General features: G+C 40.6%; 1 protein-coding gene across 3 annotated transcripts in view; it reads right to left on the reverse strand.

The window, feature by feature from the left end:
- The window catches only part of wnt7bb (wingless-type MMTV integration site family, member 7Bb), a 33778-nt gene extending 15848 nt beyond the window's left edge, over window positions 1-17930 (reverse strand). The window contains exons 1-2 of one of the 3 annotated variants that reach the window (XM_066667430.1): window positions 17702-17930; window positions 5598-5824 (exon numbers count right to left, since the gene is read on the reverse strand). In XM_066667430.1, coding sequence (XP_066523527.1) covers window positions 5598-5824; window positions 17702-17772 — 298 coding nt within the window. In that variant the 5' untranslated portion in view covers window positions 17773-17930. Of the gene's footprint in view, window positions 1-5597; window positions 5825-11297; window positions 11407-12074; window positions 12161-17701 lie in introns of those variants that run through there. The other 2 variants (XM_066667433.1, XM_066667431.1) reach the window with 2 other exon arrangements.
- Between the last annotated feature and the right edge of the window lie 2033 nt (window positions 17931-19963).

Here is a 19963-nt window from a genome sequence, read left to right on the forward strand (position 1 = left end):
CATATTACAAAGCCACATTCTGAACCAAATAAATAGTAAACATCTTTCTTCTTCCCTGATGCTCTCACCTCTGTGATGTGTTTCGTACTTTGTGTTCAGTATTTAACTGTTTCTTTCTGCGCTTCCCTTTCCCGCTCACACTCAATCAGTAGTTCAGAATGGATATCACACTCTGAGGAGCAAATACCAGATCTGTTTTCTTTCTCAATCTGGCCTTATTTTGCATTCACAGCCTTTCATATCTCTTTCAAAATCACAATTTCTTTCTTTCTTTTATCTCACTTTCTCCTTTTGAATCTTCCTATCATCAGGACTCATAGTTCCAGATACTGAGCTTTAATCTGATAGTTGCTGATAAAGGCCCACATGCTTCCACGTGGATCTTCACTCTGTCTGAGTGATTGAGCATGGTAGGGAAGTTGTTTGATGATAAGCACTATATCTAATGATGAAAGAGTGCTTTCTTTTACATGTAGACACTGATAGCTGTTGTGGATATGTGATGTTTTCATCTGGGTTAGTGTTAGTGGACTATCCTTGAGGAACAGAGCTCATAAAACATTCCAAAACATTAACCCTGGGTTACAACTACTATAAATAAATACTGTGTCATGTTAAAATGTTTTCACACCGAATGTGGAAAATTCGCCAATTTTTGTGCCACAATTACCGCAGGTTGTGTTGAAATTGTGTTGACCGGTGAGTGCAAGCATACCGCATTCAGTGTGAAAACATCTTTAGTATTCATAACTGCCAGTGTTAAGATGTTGTTATGAAATGAAGGAAAATATCAATTGTAGCAGTATGAGCATCCAGAAAGTAAAAAAAAATCAAGTTGAATATTCCTTTTAACAATATTTAAACAAAAAGTGAGCATGTAGTATTTATTCAAACATTAAGGAAAAAAGCGAATAGTTTCCCTCCCTAAAGGCCACATCATACTAAAAGGGATCAACCTTAAAAAGAATAGAAGCATTTGTCAAAACTGTTGGCATTTAAAGTAGAGATGAAGCAATGGTGTTTCTGATCTTATTGATGGAACCTCCCAGCTGAGTGTCTACATCACAATTCAATTGAAAAGAAACCAAGGGTTGTCAAATGACATTTTCTCCTAAGTTATTCAACTTACAATAAAATCCAGTGCAGCTGTAAATTAAACCACATGTGTGTGATTTCTGGCATAAATTGGAGTTGCTGTCTATTGTTAAGTTGCAGCAGACAGTAATTTGTAGTTAAGTTCAGACTTTTTGAAGAAGCTAGGACTTCTTTAGCCAATCCTTTTGCTTCCATCTTCTGTCAAATAATCCTGTTGCATCAGTGTGACAAGAAAGACAGACACATGGATAAGAAGGCTTCAAATGCTTTAAACTGAATGTAATATTTAATACGTAGCATAAATGAAATGTTATAATGCATATCACAATGTCATATTCTTGTTTCCTTCTTATTTATGTGAAGTGCCTTCCAAGTTCACTGGAAGCCAGAGTGTACAATTCACCATTATGTTGTTTTGGAATACAGTCAGAAACCATGCCAATCTTACTCCATTTCATCTTTAGCGGTTTGATACTAAATATTAAAAGGCAACTGACACAGAAAGAATGCTGATAGTCACATTTCTGCATGGGAATATTCACAGAGAGAAATAAATACAAGATTAAATAAATAAAAGATAAAACTTAGAGGAAAGACTAAAGGATGCAAATCGTAGCATTGGCAAAGCTGGCTAATTTTTGTGCAGAAATATGAAAATTGTGACATTCTACCCCATGTAAATGGCAAACGGCATTTACATGGTGTGCACTGCGGCAGACCGCAAGCACTTTATATGCAACCACGCGCAACGTTTTGTGATTCAGGACTATCTGCTAACATCAAAAATGGGAAAACAGTAAAATGGAGAGTGAATGGCACCACAGAAATTCCCCCAAAATCAAAGACTTTTCTTGAACATGTCTTATAGTTAGTAATATAAGCTAGGAGACCACTTTACAGTAGGAAAAACTGAAAATGTATGAACTTGCATCCTTCTGTTTTAATCTTTGCTCTGAAAGATGAACAAACAACAGTAAATAGGGGTGAAATCTGAATAAAATACTCAAAAAACATGACCCATTAAAAATTTTAATATTATTCAGATTTAAAATATTTTTTTGTTCCAGACAATTTTAAGAGAGCTATGTGCACAGTTCCCAGAAAAAAGTGACCAGCAGCAGCATTAATTATCTGCTTGTCTTAAAAACATATTTGACTCGAATCTCCCTAACTGAATGCAATTCCCTGTAATATGTTCAACTCCATACCAGTTTGAACATAGCTACGGTACTGAATCTATAAATATCCATCACTCTCAGATCTTAGTTTGACAGTTTGCACATTCTAGTTGCTTAAGTGACTGATTGTGTTCATTTTTGCAATGCTGTAGGTTAAAAGGGCATAAGCTTTCAAGTATTTTTTCCATTTCTTCAAATTTCTAAGAAGTTCTTACTGAATAAATGCAGAATTTTACTGCACTGGTAGGAAGCTCTGAGAAACCTGTAAGAAGATTGGAGAACTGTAGCAGTATATTTGAACCATGTTTCTGGCATTTGTTAAATAGGCATATTAATAACACCCTATGCTTTTAGTGCAAGTTTGGAATAAATGTAAGATTCTTCATATGGTTAAGAGGCCCAACCCGTCCACCCCTTTGCGGGGCCCTCTTGTGAAGTGAGTAAGGGCAACACAAGTGTGAACTCAGGCAATTTTTCTCTGAGATCAGTGACAAACTCCATTCACAGGAATACACACTGAATCACCTGGATGACAAACAGGCCTGAAAAGTAAACACAAAAGAGGTAGAGTGCGTCACTTTTTCAACTCCATTGTGTAAATGAGGCTGGAATGAGCTTGACTTAATTTTAATCCTATTTCAAACACAAAAAGATTAAAAAGAGCGTCACAACAATACTTTCAACATGCCACCAATTAGATATTTATAGGCTGGTTTGAAATATAGTACTCTGGAACTTGTTTCAAAACTTCCCCTATCATTTTTTAGTGTAAACAGTTTGCAAATGAATGAACTGTGCTGAAAGTGGCTACCAGCTCTAAATTCCCATCACAACAATATCACGTTTCCCCTGAATGTTCTTGTTTTATGATATTATACAGATTACAATCTTTTTGCTATCTACTGATAAGTTATTTTTTTCAAGTTATCCTATGGGAACAGAGTTAAACTAGGGAACAGCCAAGTCCTCTGAAAAGTTGACAATCTATTGGTTTCAAACATAATGAGGACTGTTTATTTCTTTATAATATCCATCAAGATTTTTTTAATTGCTACTTCTTCTGGTTTTCTTTTGTGTTAATTTTGCATTTCTGCTACAGGCAACAGTAATTTCTGAGCCACCCTTTCTCTTTACGTGGATATTTACATTTAAAGGGTAATACTGAAATGAGGATCAGGTTACCTGACCACTTTCTGAAACTGAATCTTTCCTTGAATTAAATCTTTGGGGGCTTGGTAATACCCAATAACCCCACTATTAATGTGTGCTGTACTGGAAAGCCAAAGTAAAATGGCGAAAGATTGTCCAAGCTGACTGGGACTGGCCAAAGAGAGGGGGAATCAGCTTTGTGGTTAACTGATCTTTAACTCTTGAAAAACAACAGTATCCTTGCAAGGAAAATGGTTTAGTGGTTACAGTTTGGAGGAAGTGCATTATAAAGAAGACGGCAACAGGCACTGGGAGCAATCTTTTTTTTTTTTTTAAGATAACTTTGATGGGGATTGAGCACAGTTCCTGTAATTGTCTGGAGGCCTAGCTCAATCTTCAAGGGATGCACTATTCAACAATTTTCGGGGGGGGGGGGGGGGTATGGTCTATACATTAAAGGAAAAATACAAGGATCATTTCATTGGAATTGGAAACAAGAAAGGTAAAAAACAACCGACAAAATGGCAAATATCAAAATATAATACGATTCAGAAACCACTACAAAGACTCATAATACGACTCAGAAACCACTACAAAGCCACAGATTAAAAAAAAAAAACAGTTATAACTATACTTTTTCATTTAGTCTCAGATCACTAATAACTCTTATTTTATTTAACAAGAGCACAACACAAATAAACATGTTACATAGTGAGTTATAGGTAAGGTTTAATTTGACATGATAACCAATATACCTGCATTATTTTATTTATTGCCATTAGACCTGAAAGTGATATTTTATGATATTTTTATATTTAAAAATTCTTTGCATGTAAGTAGTATGAGATGAACCATATAGCTTTATATTCTGCATATTTGCCAAGATGAGAATACCACCCATCACTAAAAAAACAACCATATGTAAATAAATCCTTTTGTTCAAAGATCCACCACAAACGTGTAAAATTTCATACAAACTGCAATGCATTTTGTGGAACCCAAGTCAAGCAAGCCATTTGGAAAAGCAGTGATAGTTAACAGAGCAATTGGCTTCAACTTGCAGTCTGACCACATTTTAACAGCAACAAAACAGTCTTAAATGGAAGGAAATATATAAAAAAGACTGTAAAAAAAAAGTACACTGCTCTATGGCCATCTCTGGAATGTCTCTCTGAACAAAAGCAAAGTAAATGTTTGTCGGGTTGTAGCTCGTTTTGACTGTACAAATGATTGAGGGAATGAGGGAGAGTGCGAAGGAGAGAGACAAGCAGCAACAGCTTTTACAGATTTAACCATAGGCGGTTACCTCATTTGCAGTATCATTCTTTATTATCTTTTTCATTTTGGTTTTGGCTTCAATTTTTCAGTCTATTGCAAGATTTCAACTGTGTGGCATGCTTTTTTTCATGCCTAAATATGCAAATTACAAAAGGCCCTACCTGAAACTGATGGTAAGACAACAATGTTCTAATTCTGATCTCAAGAAATGTTTACCATTGCTATTGACAAGAAGTTGGAGTAAACAACTGTGTGTGTGAAAGTCATTAAAGAGTTAGTTGTGATTTGAATGCTGCATTTACACTGGAGGTGCTCAAATGTGGCACTATATCAGTCACAGCTGATGCATAAATGTAGTTTTGCAAACAGGTGAAGTTCAAGTGGTGGACTTGCCCAAGCCAAAGTATGACTGAACGTAGTGTGTAACTAGGGTTTGGCACACAGTGAAATCTGCCTCTCGTATCACTTTTTCTCTTCAAAAGAAGGTTCTTTGCTTTTGTCATTGCAATAACAAGAACTACCCCTGTAATCAAACTTGTATTTGTTCCTCCTCTAGAGGACCTCATGAAGACAGAAACATAACACTAGAGGAAAGCTGTAGAAACAGAGTTCAACGCATTGTCCTTCCACGTCTCTTTTGACGTGGTATGCCCTAACAAAGAAAAAAAATTCACCAAACACCCACAACAATTCTAACAACAGGGTGGACATAGTAAAGAAAGTTAAAGACTAAATTAACCAGTTCCTCTCCAAAAACATTCAGCATAGTAGCAAAGACTGATTTGTACAATTATTCTGGCCAGAAATCCTTCTAGTTTACATTGTCGAATGATTTCTCCAACTAACCTTTGTTCTTTTCTCAGCGTGAACCATGAATAGTCTTTAGCACAGACTGACCTACTCGTAGCTCCTGGCCGAAGACTGTGCGCTCTCCCAGGGCTGAGCAATTCCATCGGCCGTAGCGGAACTGGAATTGACACTCATTGATGCCCATCTGAGCCCCCTCGCCTATTACGATGATGGCGTCTGGGCGACTTTGGCAGATGGCCCGCTGGCGAGGAGCCAGGCCCGGAATCTTATTGCAGATGATGTTGGCACCCAGAGCCACCACGGAGGAAAGGGCCCTTGAAAGGGAAAAAGAAGCAGACACAAAGCTAGTTAGCGCAGGGCACTGTGAAAGATGGTATAGGATTGAATGCAGTGAGAAAATGCAGACCCAGTTAATGAGGAGCAGAGGAACTGCTCAGTATGCTTCATGTAAGCAATTTATAGTATATACAGTATATAGTATTTACAGTCTACAATGAGAAGATGCCTATCACCTGACATCTTTTGTGAATAACTGTGTTGATGTAGCACATTTTATGTACGCATAACACACTCAGACATCAGAAACATGTCAATTCAAAGCAGAATAGTATTAGAATATTGTGTATTCAGTGTATAGCAAAACAAATTTGAAAAGTATACTTTTTTGTGTTAAGTAGGATTTCGGTGCCCTTATACAGTATTCAAGAAACAATACATTATATCTCAATCCATTCCTTTCATTTTGCACTCTTCAACACTTGGCAGCATTTTAACAGGCATTAATAAAGGATGACAGAACACATCATATAAAAGCTGGATTTCTTCACAACTACTCATCACAAACTCCTGAAAAATGTTTATAAATACATTCCGCAATATATTTTAGAAGGCACAAAAGGCAAACATTTGACAATGCATGTCAGAATGATCAAAGCAGAAAGTGATATTTTGTTTATTTGCTTATGGAAGAGGTCTATCCACAGTGGTTTGGCATAAATCCCTGTTAAAGTAAGTTGGGATTGTACACTAATTGTTAGGTAACATTGCTGGAATTGTTTCCAGACCTAACCAACTGTAGGCACGCCGCAGGCAACAACACAATTTGTAATTTCTGCTTCTCAAATTTAGAAGTGGTTCACATCTTGACCCTGAAGTCACCGTAAATGTTATTCTTTTTCATTTCATGGTGTTTAGAAAACAGAGATGGTAAAACAAATAACTGTTTTGTGACAGATTGGTCCGCCATTCTCAGCTTTTGAAAGGTACAGTTCTCTATTTACAGGCTTAACAACATGAATATTTAATAATCTGTGGCAAATCCTTGCCTGATGATTGTGTTTCTACTGCTAATAGCACAGTGGATAAAATATGGAATTATTGACCATGCATATTTAGAAAAAAAAAAAATTAAAACATCTGGCTGGTAATTAGCACAGTGTAATTCACACTGAATATAACTTACTGTAAGAATTATATGTATTTGCTTAACATTCATTTAAAATGTAGGTAGGGTCAGAAATCAGTTCTGTTTGCAGTACTCAGCATTCAGTCTTAGGACTGATACAGTCCTGACAGTCATATTCCTGTTTGCATTGCGTATTTTGGGCTGCGATTGGTGTGTGTGTGTGTGAGAAAAAGAGAAAGAGAGAAACAGCAGTGCTAAACATCCCGGCCTTTTGTTTACAACCATCTAACCCATCTAGATACATGCCTTTCAAACATATCAGACACAAGGCCCATAAAAGCCCAAGGAGGCAGATGCCAGCTTTGAAGTATGACGTCGACCACTGAGGACTCCACCACAAGCAGGGCAGGCTGCAGCATGTGAGCTGTGTGTCAGCAAAAAGAAAAAGAACGAGAAAAGGAGGGGTGGGGAGGACACTTACAACTTATGGATTCCCCTTCAAAACACATGAAAGCAAGGAAACAAAGGGAGGGAATGTTCATTGGAAATTGGATATGGTTGGCTTGGATCTGTTTTGGTTGCATTTCCATGTCCACAAAGGCTTAAGAATTATTCTTAAATGGAAAACCACATGTGCGATGGAGACTAAGACAAGGGACCAATGAATGTGGCCTTCGCTGTGAATTTGGGATAAATCTCTTTGTTGATGCAAGCCCTCTGTTTCTGCCTCCGAATGGAAGAAGGTAAAATCGTATGTACGACTGAAACTGTCAAAATGAATAATGCTACAGCTATTTGAACTTATAGTGACGTTGCAGCCAATTCACAGAAAGTGATGAACAAAATGTAAGACAGTTATGGATGGGTTTAGCGATCATCAACATAGCTTTTGTTACAATCCTGGGAAGTCTAGCGACATGCATAGAAATGGCTTTTTTTTGTGAAACCAAGTCAGCCAATGTCTCATCCCTGGGGAGTCCCGAAAGAACATTAAAAAAGAAGTTACACATTCCTTCTTTGAATTGCAATTTTGAGGCAAATCACAAAGATGCTATAAGGAACTTTATGAGCACCAGGATATGGAAATCATTACCACAATTCACTGAGAAAGACTCTGCTGAGACTTCCCTCTGCTTTGCTGCCACATCAAGCCTTGGTTAACATTTGAAAGCATGCAGATAGAAAGAAATAACATCTTTCGCAGAACTTGCCTGCAGTCATAAACAAAAAGTCTTTCACCAAGCCAGACACATAATATCTGCATTAACTCAGGAATAAGAACAAGAGAAACCGAATAAGTTTCATGATAATTGGAGAAGGTCAGATATTTACCTGCCAGTTTATCAGAATATATAATGTAAATAAAAGAGATACTAAAAAAGGATTACACATCGGGAGGCCCTAGTACAGATGTGTAGTATATTGTAACGTCTGTAAATAGAAAATGCTCTCAGTATATTTCCTTTGTAGTTGTTTGTTATTAACACTATTTCTATTTTCCAGCTGTATTTATGTGAATGTGCAACGTTGCCCTTTAGTTGGCATGAGTCTCTTTGGCTTTACTAGTGCTTTCTATAACGTGTCGTACAAGGAAAAGTCACATTGCTTCTGTATTTGTCTGCTCACCAACCCAAATCAAACAGCAAAAACACGCCCTGCAACAGAATACGTGGCCATAATCCCATTTTAAAATCATTTGCAAAACAAGTATCCCTAAATTACATGGAAATTGTTTTGAGGTTATTACGTAGCAAGATCTTCTAAACAAACAAATGGACTGCTTCCTTTTATTGTTTATTTGGAGTCCATGTAAGACTATGTATTATGGCATCTTTCCTTTCCAGCAACTACGCTGCCCTGACTAACATGTGTGCTCAGTGCTGATTTTGGTTAAACAAGCTGAATATAGAGCGTCTACCTCAGGCCAGGTTATGAGGAGGTAGAGGAACCATGGGGAACCACAGACAATTACCAGCTGGCGTGTCTGTGGTGATGTCACTCGACCATTGCATGCAGTCTCAGTTGTTTGTTGACCATGTCATGGTCCGGTGGTGAAGCTTTCAGGAAACATGATTTCATGAGTGTTCTGCTCTCCACCTCTGCCTTTGAGTTCTCACGGTTCTCAGAGGTTTTCACAAGCTCACAAAGGTGAACCATGGACTTCAGTACATGACAGGAAGTTACAATGTTTGTAAGTAATGTTAAAAAGTACAACAACAAAGGCACTCTGGCTCTCACTGAGTAGTTCTCTTAAAAATGTTTTGCGTCATCTCAGTTGTATGCACATGGATTGTTTCTGATCATTTATAATTCATATTTCAGCCATGCAGGGAAGGGAAATGAAAAATATGGAAAGATATAGAACAAAGGCAGGTCATACACATATTCTGTGTTCAATATGTTTCAGTATTCTTACATCATTGTTTCTAGTTGATGTCTCTTCCTTGAATACTTACCTTAAGCCAATTATAAGAGTGAGCAAATCCGTCTGTGTAGTTCTTATTGAGTTGAGAATGATGACATATTCTGTACTTTCAGAAATGTACTGCACAGCACACCTACATAAGACCAAAGGAAAAACGCATAAGCCTGCCTTCAACAGCCTACTCCACTTAAAGGATCTGAAGTGTAAGTTTAATTGTGGATGATGGAAAGTGTAGCAAGATAAATCAGACCTGCGCTGTGAAGAAGGTTTCAAACATAAGCCGGACTTCCTGGTAAATGACGAATAAATAATCCTGTAGACGAGTAAATGCACTTTACTTTTAAACAAGAGAAAATAAATGTTCTCTGTGTGCTTGGCTCCGGCTATCATGCAGTTCACTCCACTTAAAACAAATCCTACTAAAACAACCTCAAAACTACCAACATAAACTGGCTGGCACCAGATGCTTACGGGAAAAGGACAACTCTCAACCTCGCACTGTTCCTATAATTTACTACTCTTCTGTATTCACAAAGGCAGCTGATAGAAGTGCTTTTTTATAACGTGTTAAAGACTTTAGATTTATTAATTGATGGGTAAATCAGGATCATCAGTTCTGGAAGTGATGTGTAATATAACATGCTTAACGCACCTAGGCTTTTCTGAACCACACACAGCTCATAAAAGGAAGCCCTAAACTTATAAATAAGGTGAGGATAAGTGTGAGACAATACTGTTAGAAATACGAAAGTATTGATGAATGGTTGTCAAATGTACACGTCTCCCGAGTCTGGCCATTACTTTAAGGACAAAATTAATCTCTTAAAAGGCTTCTCAGTATTTCAGCTTGCTTACAAACAAACCTTTCAAAGTTTTTGTATTGAGTAATACTTATAGTTAGTAGTAGCAATAATAATACTCATAGTAATGTCCTTCCTGTTTTACCTGTATTCATGTATTACCTGTAACTGATTCATCCTGTCTGGGCTCTAGATGTATGATACATTAACGATACAATAATGATACATTATTGTAAAATAATTTGTTTATTATTGTTATGCTTTTCCAAACTAGTGCAAAGTAGCATTTACTGTATATATATATATATATATAAAGAAGACCACACCTCTTTTTTTAACCCCTCTCTTTCTATGCCACAGCTGTATTAAATGTGCTATACGCTGAATAATGTCGGTTTCAATTGTACAAATAAACAATCGTATGTCGAGTGTAATGTGCAAACCGATGCTATACATAGGCTTCAGCCACTGCGACCAAAATCCACATCTAAATTCAGCTTTAGGTTTGGGGTCTCCAACGTACAAATCTGCAGCCTGGAGTCCTCATCGTCCCCAAGCAGGAATAAACGGACTTAGGGAAACAGCTCGAGTAAATGGATCTCGGAAACAACAGGAGGAAGAAACTAAAAACCCAGGAGAAGCCGTCTAAAAAAATCCCTTTAAACAACAACAAACACTTCCCATGTGTTTGGGAGTAAGCTCGCCTCACGTTTCGGTCTCCAGCGACGCTGGGGTGTTTTACACACTCTAGTCACAGTATATGTGGCTGTATAACTGAAACTACACGCAGCCTCCTCAGCTCAGCTGCCTGACACATTTCTGCCACTCAGCGGCCAAATCACTGCTGTTTCCAGACCACCGCGCTGAGGTAATCTCGCACGGGGATATGATGGGAACCTTGTAGATTCAGAACGACTTTGTCTAACATGCTAGATAACCAGCGAAGGAAGTCACTGGAACTATTTTCAGCTCAGACTGCCCACGTGCATCGTGTGTGCGTTAGAGCGAGAGAAAGACCGAGAGAGTAAGTGAGCATCAGGAGCGAATGACTTGAGTTGGACTCGTTTGAAAATGTGTAGTGTCTGTACAGACGAGTCCATGACCCCGATGACACGGAAACGGCATTACAGTCAGAAGGGGCCTGTAACACTGGTTACCTCCAGTCATTCTGCGTACTCTGCCATAGTTGGTTAAAAGAAAAAAGTATCAGTCTACGAATACAAAGTGACCCGGGACATCTTTTTCTGTTAACTCTTCAGGAAGGACTCCAAAGTTTTTAAAAGAGCAGTCAGCATGATTTCACCTGCTGCGCACCAACGGCCGTTCATAAAACAAGCTAAGAGCTGAGGTAGCGGAGTTTGTTGTTATTTAAATGTTTAAATGCTGTAGATAGTCCGGGAACCTGTTGTCCAGCGTAAGACCACCACTCAGACTGGACACCTATAAATCACCATCTACTCTGTAGTGACCTGGGGATCAGTGCTGTTGTAGCCATTGCATGGAAAGCGTTGAGCACTCGTTCACACAATGCGCGATAAGGCAACCGTTTTCAAATGTTATCCTATTTATATATACATATAGGGTCTATAGGATATATAGTTTTTTTTTCAGTAGCTAAGAGGAAGCCAACAGCACTGACTGTTCCTAAACACAAACAAGACACGTACATATATAAGGTCATGTATACTACATATATAATACACACACCAACGGCTGCCGGTGGCTTTTACAGGACAGTTAGCCTAAGCTAACTGAAGCGTCAACAGCCTTCAGCGCTATTTTTAAAAGCAGGTGTTAAGAATGTCACTCATTACAAACTAAAGACAACTAAAGAGAGACACAAACACGGGCTCCCCTCAGGCTCACTGCTCTCGAGGGCTGCGAGCGCGCGGAGGCTCCTCAGGTGCTGGTGCGGAGCAGCGGGGGGAACTTACAGGTAGCTGCCGCTGGTGAGGATGAGGAAGATCTGCGGGTAGTAGACTGACAGCAGCACACTGCGCGACGACAGCACGATCATCGTGACATGGAGCAAATGGCCGCTTTTTATCCTCTGGTCGATGGAGACAGAAAGAGCCAGTGTAAAAAAAAAACTCCCTTATTCCCGGTGCGCGTTTAGTCCCCCTTGCGTCCGGACGATACACACTCCTTTACCCTCTTTCTCACACACTCTCTCTCTCTCTTTTACTTTTTCCTCGTCTCGTTCTCTCTCCCTCTTCCACTCTACTTCTCTCAGTCTCTCCCACACGCGCACACACTCTTTCTTCCTCTCTTTCACTCTCTCAGTCTTTCCTCTCGAGCTCTCTCTCTCGTTTTAACTCTCAGACACAAGCACACTCACTGCTCTTTCCTCTTTCGCTCTCTTTCACTCTTTCCTCCTCGCGCTCTGTGTGTGGATGAGCGCGCGCGTGCGTGTGTCTGTGAGGTGTGTGTGTGTGTGTGTGTGTGTGCCCGGCTCGATGCTCTACCCACCGCCGCGTGTGCGCACACGGTGTCATTTCTATTGGCGAAGCAGAGATTTACTGTTACTGTGTGTGTGTGTGTGTGTGTGTGTGTGTGTAGCGCTGTGACTATTATGACATTATTGTGAAGAAATTGCGAGCGCTGTCACCGCAGGTCCGACTAGGAGACCCCCTCGTGCGTCTTGTTTCAGGAGCTGCTGCCCTGTGCTCCCGGGAGGACACCTGCTCATGTATCTGTTCTTTGTATTGGACCACCTTTCTACTTCAGGACAGAACCCAGAGCATTACTGTAAAAACTGTTTTATTTTACAGGCTGTGCATTTTTACATAACACACCGTTTTCTTAAACCTCCCAGGTGTCACTGATTAAACACCTAAAAAATAAAAATAACAGACTAAGTTATTTCTAAAATGCAATTGTCATAATGCACTGTATGTGTAGATATGAATCTACATCATAGACATATTTCAGTGTGTGCAGATGTATGAGTATGCAATTAATCCCTTGCTTTATCTCTTCTTAATCCTCCACCGTACACCTGCAGTTTGAGATAACCTGTTTAACCACACCCCTCAAGCTCATGGTATTGGTTCCTTAAGATTGTGACTTCAGAATCCCTGGCTGTTTGAATCCACATGTTTGAGACACTCTTTAGAACACATCCGTCTCAGATTGGAAATGCCCAGTCATGTTTTTTTTTTTGTCCAAAACAAGTTAAAGATTATTTCAAATTCCAGAACATTAACACACAACAGTCTAGATTTGATCAGCTGAGAGTGCAATCTATAAACACAAAGATAGCTGCTTAAGAAATAGTAGAGAGATGGTCAAATAACCTTGAAGTAGGTTAATATATATCTGAGGGTGTTTATATTATGGGGCGGCACGGTGGCATAGCAGGTAGTGTCACAATCACACAGCTCCAGGGACCTGGAGCTTGTGGGTTCGAGTCCCGCTCTAGGGTGAGTTTGGTGCTCTGTGAGGAGTTTGGTGTGTTCTCCCCGTGTCGGCAAGTTTCTTCCATGTGCTCCGGTGTCCTCCCACGGTCCAAAAACACATGTTGGTAGGTGGATTGGCGACTCAACAAGTGTCTATGTGTGTTGCCTTATGAAACACTGGCGCCCCCTCCAGGGTGTGTTCCTGCCTTGCGCCCAGTGATTCCGGGTAGGCTCCAGACCCACCGCAACCCTGCACTGGATATGCAATTACAGACAATGAATGAATGTTTATATTATTGTGAGTGGAACTATAGCTACAGTATCTAGAGTGAAGCGGAAGTTGGGTTAGTGTTGCCGGGCTGAACTGGATTTCAGTCTCTGACAGAAGTCACTGCCAACCTATATTTACAACACTTTGCTTTTACTTGAGCTGATGGTAATAACTGTAAATTTTGCAGAATATTTTTTAACATGTAGGACGTTATGCTACAGGGTTCTACAAACCCCATTTCTAGATGTTGTGTCAATTAATAAAAAGCACTGAAAACATGAATCTGTGATGCGTTAATTATCTCGAACAGTTACTTAACTGACAAAATTACAAAGAGATTTCCAGTGTTTTCACTGATCAACTTGATTGTGTTTTGAAAACATAAATATATTTAGAATTTGATTCCTACAAAACACTCCAAAAATATTGGGACAGGAGTAAAATATGTGTAAAATCTTTATGGAATACTTATGAATTCACGCTGTTTTAAAACATTACACTTTAAGCAGTTGAATATAAAAGGAGCATTGACCAAAATTCATTACTCCTCACTTTGTGCCAGTCTTCATGAGATAATTGTCAAACGGTTTAAACAGAACATTATTCAAAGTGAGATTGCAAAGGATTTAGGTCTTTCACCACCACAGTTCATAATATCCTGAAAAACATCCTGGAAAATCTCAATGAATAAAGACCCAGTGAAGAAACCAGTGCTGAATATCTCTGACCATGGAGCCCTCAGGCGTAGGTATTGTTGCAGAAACCATCATGGAAGCACTGATACATGAGTTTGGGAGAACTTTGGAAAATCATAGTCACTTAACACAGTCCGCTGCTGCATCAAGAAATGCAACCTGAACCTGTATTATCTGAAGAAGAAGCCATATATAAATTTTGTGCAGAAGGACTGGTGAGTTCTCTGGCGCCAAAGTCACCTGAGATGGAAAAAAAGACTGTGGAATGTGTTGTATGTTCAGTTGGGTCAACGATTCAGAATTCTCTGTAAAGCACTCCGAACTGCATTTTGTATGAAATGTGCTATACAAGTAAAGATTATTATTATTATTTATACATTCTGTATTAGTATTTTTCTGTATTATTAACTGTATAAATACAGTACCACAGAGAATGGACAGTGTGCAGGGAGTATGGGGGAAATACAGACCAGTGTTAAGGGGTATGTTACTGTTGTGTGTGTGTATTATAAGAAATAATAACAGCACAACTGCAATCACTGTCAAAAGTGCAGAGAATGTGTACAGGCTAATATATCTGTGAAAGTAAAGCACACACAAATTCAAAATCTTGAAATGGCTTGCAATAAGGGAAACCTTTTCATTACAGTATAAAACAAGTTAAGAATATGTCTGCAGGCATTTTATGCACTAATATTGTCCTCAACTCTCAGTATGTGTTTTTGCACTCATTTAATCACCTCCCCCTGAAACAAGCCGTTAAGACCACTGTGCATGTGGTGCAGTATAAACATTATCAGTAGTAAATATGTTCTGACTCTGCTCCTGTGCTCCACCTGTGGTTTAGCTTTAGCTCAATCCAGCCCAAACGGACTTGCTTACAAGCTTATTGTATAAGGAGTTATACAACGTGGACATCAGGAGTGTAGAACAACTGGTTTAGAACGATCTGGCCTAAATGTAAGCTGAGAGAAGACCCCTGAGCAAAGCAGTCAAGAACACTGAGTACTGAGGGAGTGCAGTGCATTGGGACAGGAATAAAAATGTGGCCTGTCTGGGGGTCCCTGAGGCCTCGGCTTGGAAACACTGTAAAATACAGAGTCCATTTAGACAAGACTGGTCTACTGTTACTCCCAGGCTGAATGAGATTATCTGTGTGCACAAGCACCTGAAAGCCAATCTGTCACCACCCGCAGTGCCGTATCCCTGCACAGAGCTGGTATAGTGATAGGTGCTCACTGCCTCTAGCTGCGGAAACAAGTTTGGTCTGATAAAGCGCAGAGATATCTGCTAGGCTTTACTTCACTCTTCCCTGAAGTCTTATCTACTGAGACTATAGAGATTACAGAGGCCGTTATTCTGGCCAAAACCTAGCTAGAGTCTGGAGTTGAATATTTGGGCTACAGCTTACCTCACACAGATATAGCCTAATAATATAATGTTATACACAAGATAACTAAGGGTGTAAGGTCTGTAAATAAACTGAGAAGGTTGGTGAATGCTTAATTACCGGATCACTCCTGCCATTACTAATGCAGCAGCAGATTTTGAGGAGTTCTTTGGAGGTCAAATGAACAATCAGGCTTGGCTGTTAGTAAATATGAGTAGCTGGTCGATCCTACAGTGGCCTTGGACTGCACACAGTGTTGTGAGAGCACAGGTGAGGTGTTGCAAAACGCACTGCAGCTGCGTGTGCGTAAAGGAATGTGGAAATACAGCTCGGCATGCCGTTATTAATGAGGGTTCACCGAGGGGAGAGTGAGAGGGAGAGCCAAGCAAAGACAGCAGTGCGAGATCATCCTCTCCAACACGTTTAGTGATTTGACCTCAGGGTGCTTTGAGTGCTCCCACTATAAGGCAAGCATTAACAGCACTAACGTAAAGTAACAGAAGGGCCTTCATAGTGTTTTACCACTACGAAGAAAGCCTTGACTCTACAAACAAGTGTGGGTCAAGTTCACAGAGCAGGTTGCTACATGAGCCGGCAAGAATACTGTAACACACCAATGAATATTATCTGTAATTAGAGCTGAAAGTGCTGTTTAATTGACAGTGATGAGGAAAGGTTATGCCCCATATGCTTTTTGAGCATTAATCTGTTTAATGAAAGGATTGATACTGTACTAGAGTGAGGATCTCGTGATGTTATGGGCTCTTGCTGCTTCAATTGCCTACATTATGAAAGCTTGGTAGTCTGTCATTGTTTTCTAAAGCAGCTTTTCCTAAGTCTGTCCTTAGTCTATTTTCACCCTATGCCAGACAAACACACCCAACCTAGACACTACCCATCTGATGCAGTTTAAATAGCATCACAAAGGTGAACGTCTCCAGATCAAGATGCCCAACCCCAGTCTTTTAGCTAAATTTCACTGAAACATCTTTCATGCTATAACTCGAGAGGGCCATGAAGGAAACTGCAGCATCACGTTAGCTTTACGTACTGAACAAGAACCGATACAGATTAGCCTATGTGTAATGAAAGGGGGGCAACAGAAGAGCTAAACATAAAGCCTGAGATATATACATTTACATATGAAGTACACTCATGAAATGTACACAAGCATCACCACATATTTCACTATGAGGATGTAAACTAGACCCACAGGAATCAGACTGTTCAGGCTGTTCACTGTGTAAAGCCTCTTAATGGTGTAACGGGTGAGGAGAGACTGATTCTTGAAGTTCTGTGGTTTTTAAGTGGGATGAAAAAGTGTCCTACAGAAAACTACACTCTAAAAACAAGGTGCTTTAAAAGGTTCTTTAAGCAGTGTCACTGAAGAACCATTTTTTGTTCCATAAAGAAGCATTTTTGCTAATATATTTAATGGGTAAAAAACCTTAAGATCAAGTGTTGGATATTTAAACCTTTGAAAGGTTTCCCCACACTTACACATCTCTTGAACAAACATGGAACCAAATGTGCTCCTTCTATGGCATTGCTCAAAAAACGTGTAGTATTCTCTAATTAAAACCCATACAGTTTTATTCATAATGTTTCTAATGGTGATGGTCAACACTGTGTTGTTGTTTTTCTAAGGCAGCACTAACCAAGTCCCCTGTGGGCACCCTTAAGTAATCAATTGAATTCGATGAACAAGGAGTAATTAAAACTCCTTCGCTGAGGTGAACAGGTTTAAAAGCTGATGTGTTAGTTCTGTGAGGATTGAAGATGGCAGCCTGGAGCCCCCTTTACTCACCCGAGTCTCAGGTAGACGATGCTGAAGCAGAGCAGCACGTTACAGGTCCACAGTGTCGAGGCGGCGCGCATGGTTCATCCACAGTGCGTTCAGCCCGTGCGGCTACAGCGGCGGCATCTGCTCGGACAGAGCGCGCTCCCGATCCGCCGCGGCACGGCGAGAGCCATGTTATTAAAGAGTGAGACGGCGCAGGCAGATAGAGGGATAGATGGCACGCAGAGTCAGTGTATTTGTGTGTGTGTGTGCGTGTGTGTGTGCGCGCGTAAAGTGAAGCTGTGGAGGAGGGCAGCGCGCGAGGTCACGGCTGCATTCCTCCAGCGCGCGCTCTTTGTTTCAAAAGGAGTTGTGTTTCCTTCCAATCCTTTCGCCTGGTCAGGTGAACCTGCCGTGCCTTCTCAAGTTCTCGCTCACTCTCTCTCTCTTTCTTTCTCTCCTCCCAGCGCGCGCGCTCGCGTTGTTATGCATCGACGAGCATCGACTGCTGCTCCTCGTGCACTGACGACATCTTAAATTCCTTCCGTGGAGCCGCAGGTAGCCGAGAGCAGGTAAAACCCAAACCACACCCCCTCTCGCATCGCCCCTCCTTCGTTTCAGGTAAAGCGCAGTCACGCCCCTTTTGCTCGAGACTCCACGCGCGTGAAGCAGCTTCCTTAAAGCAGTTAGTGCGTTTGCCACACACACTAGACCCAAAGCAAGAGACATGCGCTCTTCCGTTTTCTAACGCAATAGCGCGTCCTCTAAAAGCAAAAATACATACAATAGCTTACATTCCATACAGGAATGCAAGCACGAAATTTTACAATTGTAATATATGATTTAATGATTTAATTTCATCATACACATACACACAATATATATTTTATTCAGTTCTTATTCTAAAATGAATGGTGTCAATACAGAAACATTTTGGAGTCTTTGTAAAGGCTGTTGGTGAATCATCAGTGTAGTAGAGAGCATGTAGCTTGCAACATGTGCATCACCTTTTCTTTGACTCAGCTGCTACATTTGGTGTCAGAACTGGGATATGTCTCTGGAAGAGGAGTATGTTCCTCAGGGAACACTGTGCAGGATTGGAATAATGAGTGCAAAACCTACTCTCTGACTCTGAGCAAAGAAAGCTAGCCATGGGTATAGGCAGGGGGAGCCATCAGGTGCGGCAGCAGACTGCAGGCAACAGAGATGACAGGACTCGGTTCATGGTGAAACGACAGAACTAGCTGGTGATGAATGGAGGGCAGGGTATAGTGCAGAAAGCAGCAGCTAGCAACTCAGAGTACTGTGCTCAACATCCAGTAGAGGAAGAAGCCAGTGGCCACATGCACCACATTCAACTAAGCCTCGAAGACAGCAGTGTTCAGTAGTGGTGGACCAAGCGGACAGTTAGGGAATAGTGTGCAGAAGGCTCCACAAGGCCCCTCAAGATGGATGAAAAGAAAACATTGTCAGAGACGTTGTGGAGGGAGCTCGAGGGGCTAATAACAGCTTCTCAGGAGTAGAGCCCAGTGCACCCCAACAGTAGTGAGAGTAGTGATGATGGTAACAGTGTTTGTGCAAGAAGAGGGTCACAAGCCGAGGCAGTGGAATTGACCTGGCCTGAGGACAGGTTTTGAGGTAACCGTGGGGAGCCGACCATGTACCCCAGTCCCTCTGCTACCAGCTGCATAAGGCCCTAGGGAGAGACTGTTCTGTGGTGTTGTGTAACTGTGGGTGTGTTTGTATAGCTGCTTTGTGTACTCAGATGTTGGCTTTACCTTTCTTTGCCTGTGAGTATCCACTGTCCTTGTTTGTTCATGCAATGTTGGTGTCCTCCTCTTTGCTTTGTGTATTCAGTTATATATTGGTTGGTGTGATCCTGAGAGTTGTCTTCACGTCTTCTTTGGTGTCACTGCTACAGTATTTAATGATTAATAAACCTATTAATAGAGAAACAGGGCGGCACGTTGGCACAACAGGTAGCGTCACTCTCACAGAACTCCAGGGTCCGGGGGTTGTGGGTTCGAGCCCCACTCTGGGTGACTGTCTGTGAGGAGTTTGGTGTGTTCTCCCCGTGTCTGCGTGGGTTTCCTTTGATGGTTCAAAAACATCTCAAATGTGTTCATATGTGTGAGCGTATGAGTGAATGTCACCTTGTAAAGGACTGGGTGTGTTCCCATCAAGGGTCTGTTCCCATCTTGCGCCCAGTGATTCTATGGTTTATACTTTTGTGTCTGAGTATATGAGAATGTATGAGGGGGTCAGATGCAGACATTAGCACAGGTGTCC

The sequence above is a fragment of the Hoplias malabaricus genome, chromosome 4 (assembly GCF_029633855.1).
Source record: "Hoplias malabaricus isolate fHopMal1 chromosome 4, fHopMal1.hap1, whole genome shotgun sequence".
Taxonomy (NCBI): Eukaryota; Metazoa; Chordata; class Actinopteri; order Characiformes; family Erythrinidae; genus Hoplias; species Hoplias malabaricus.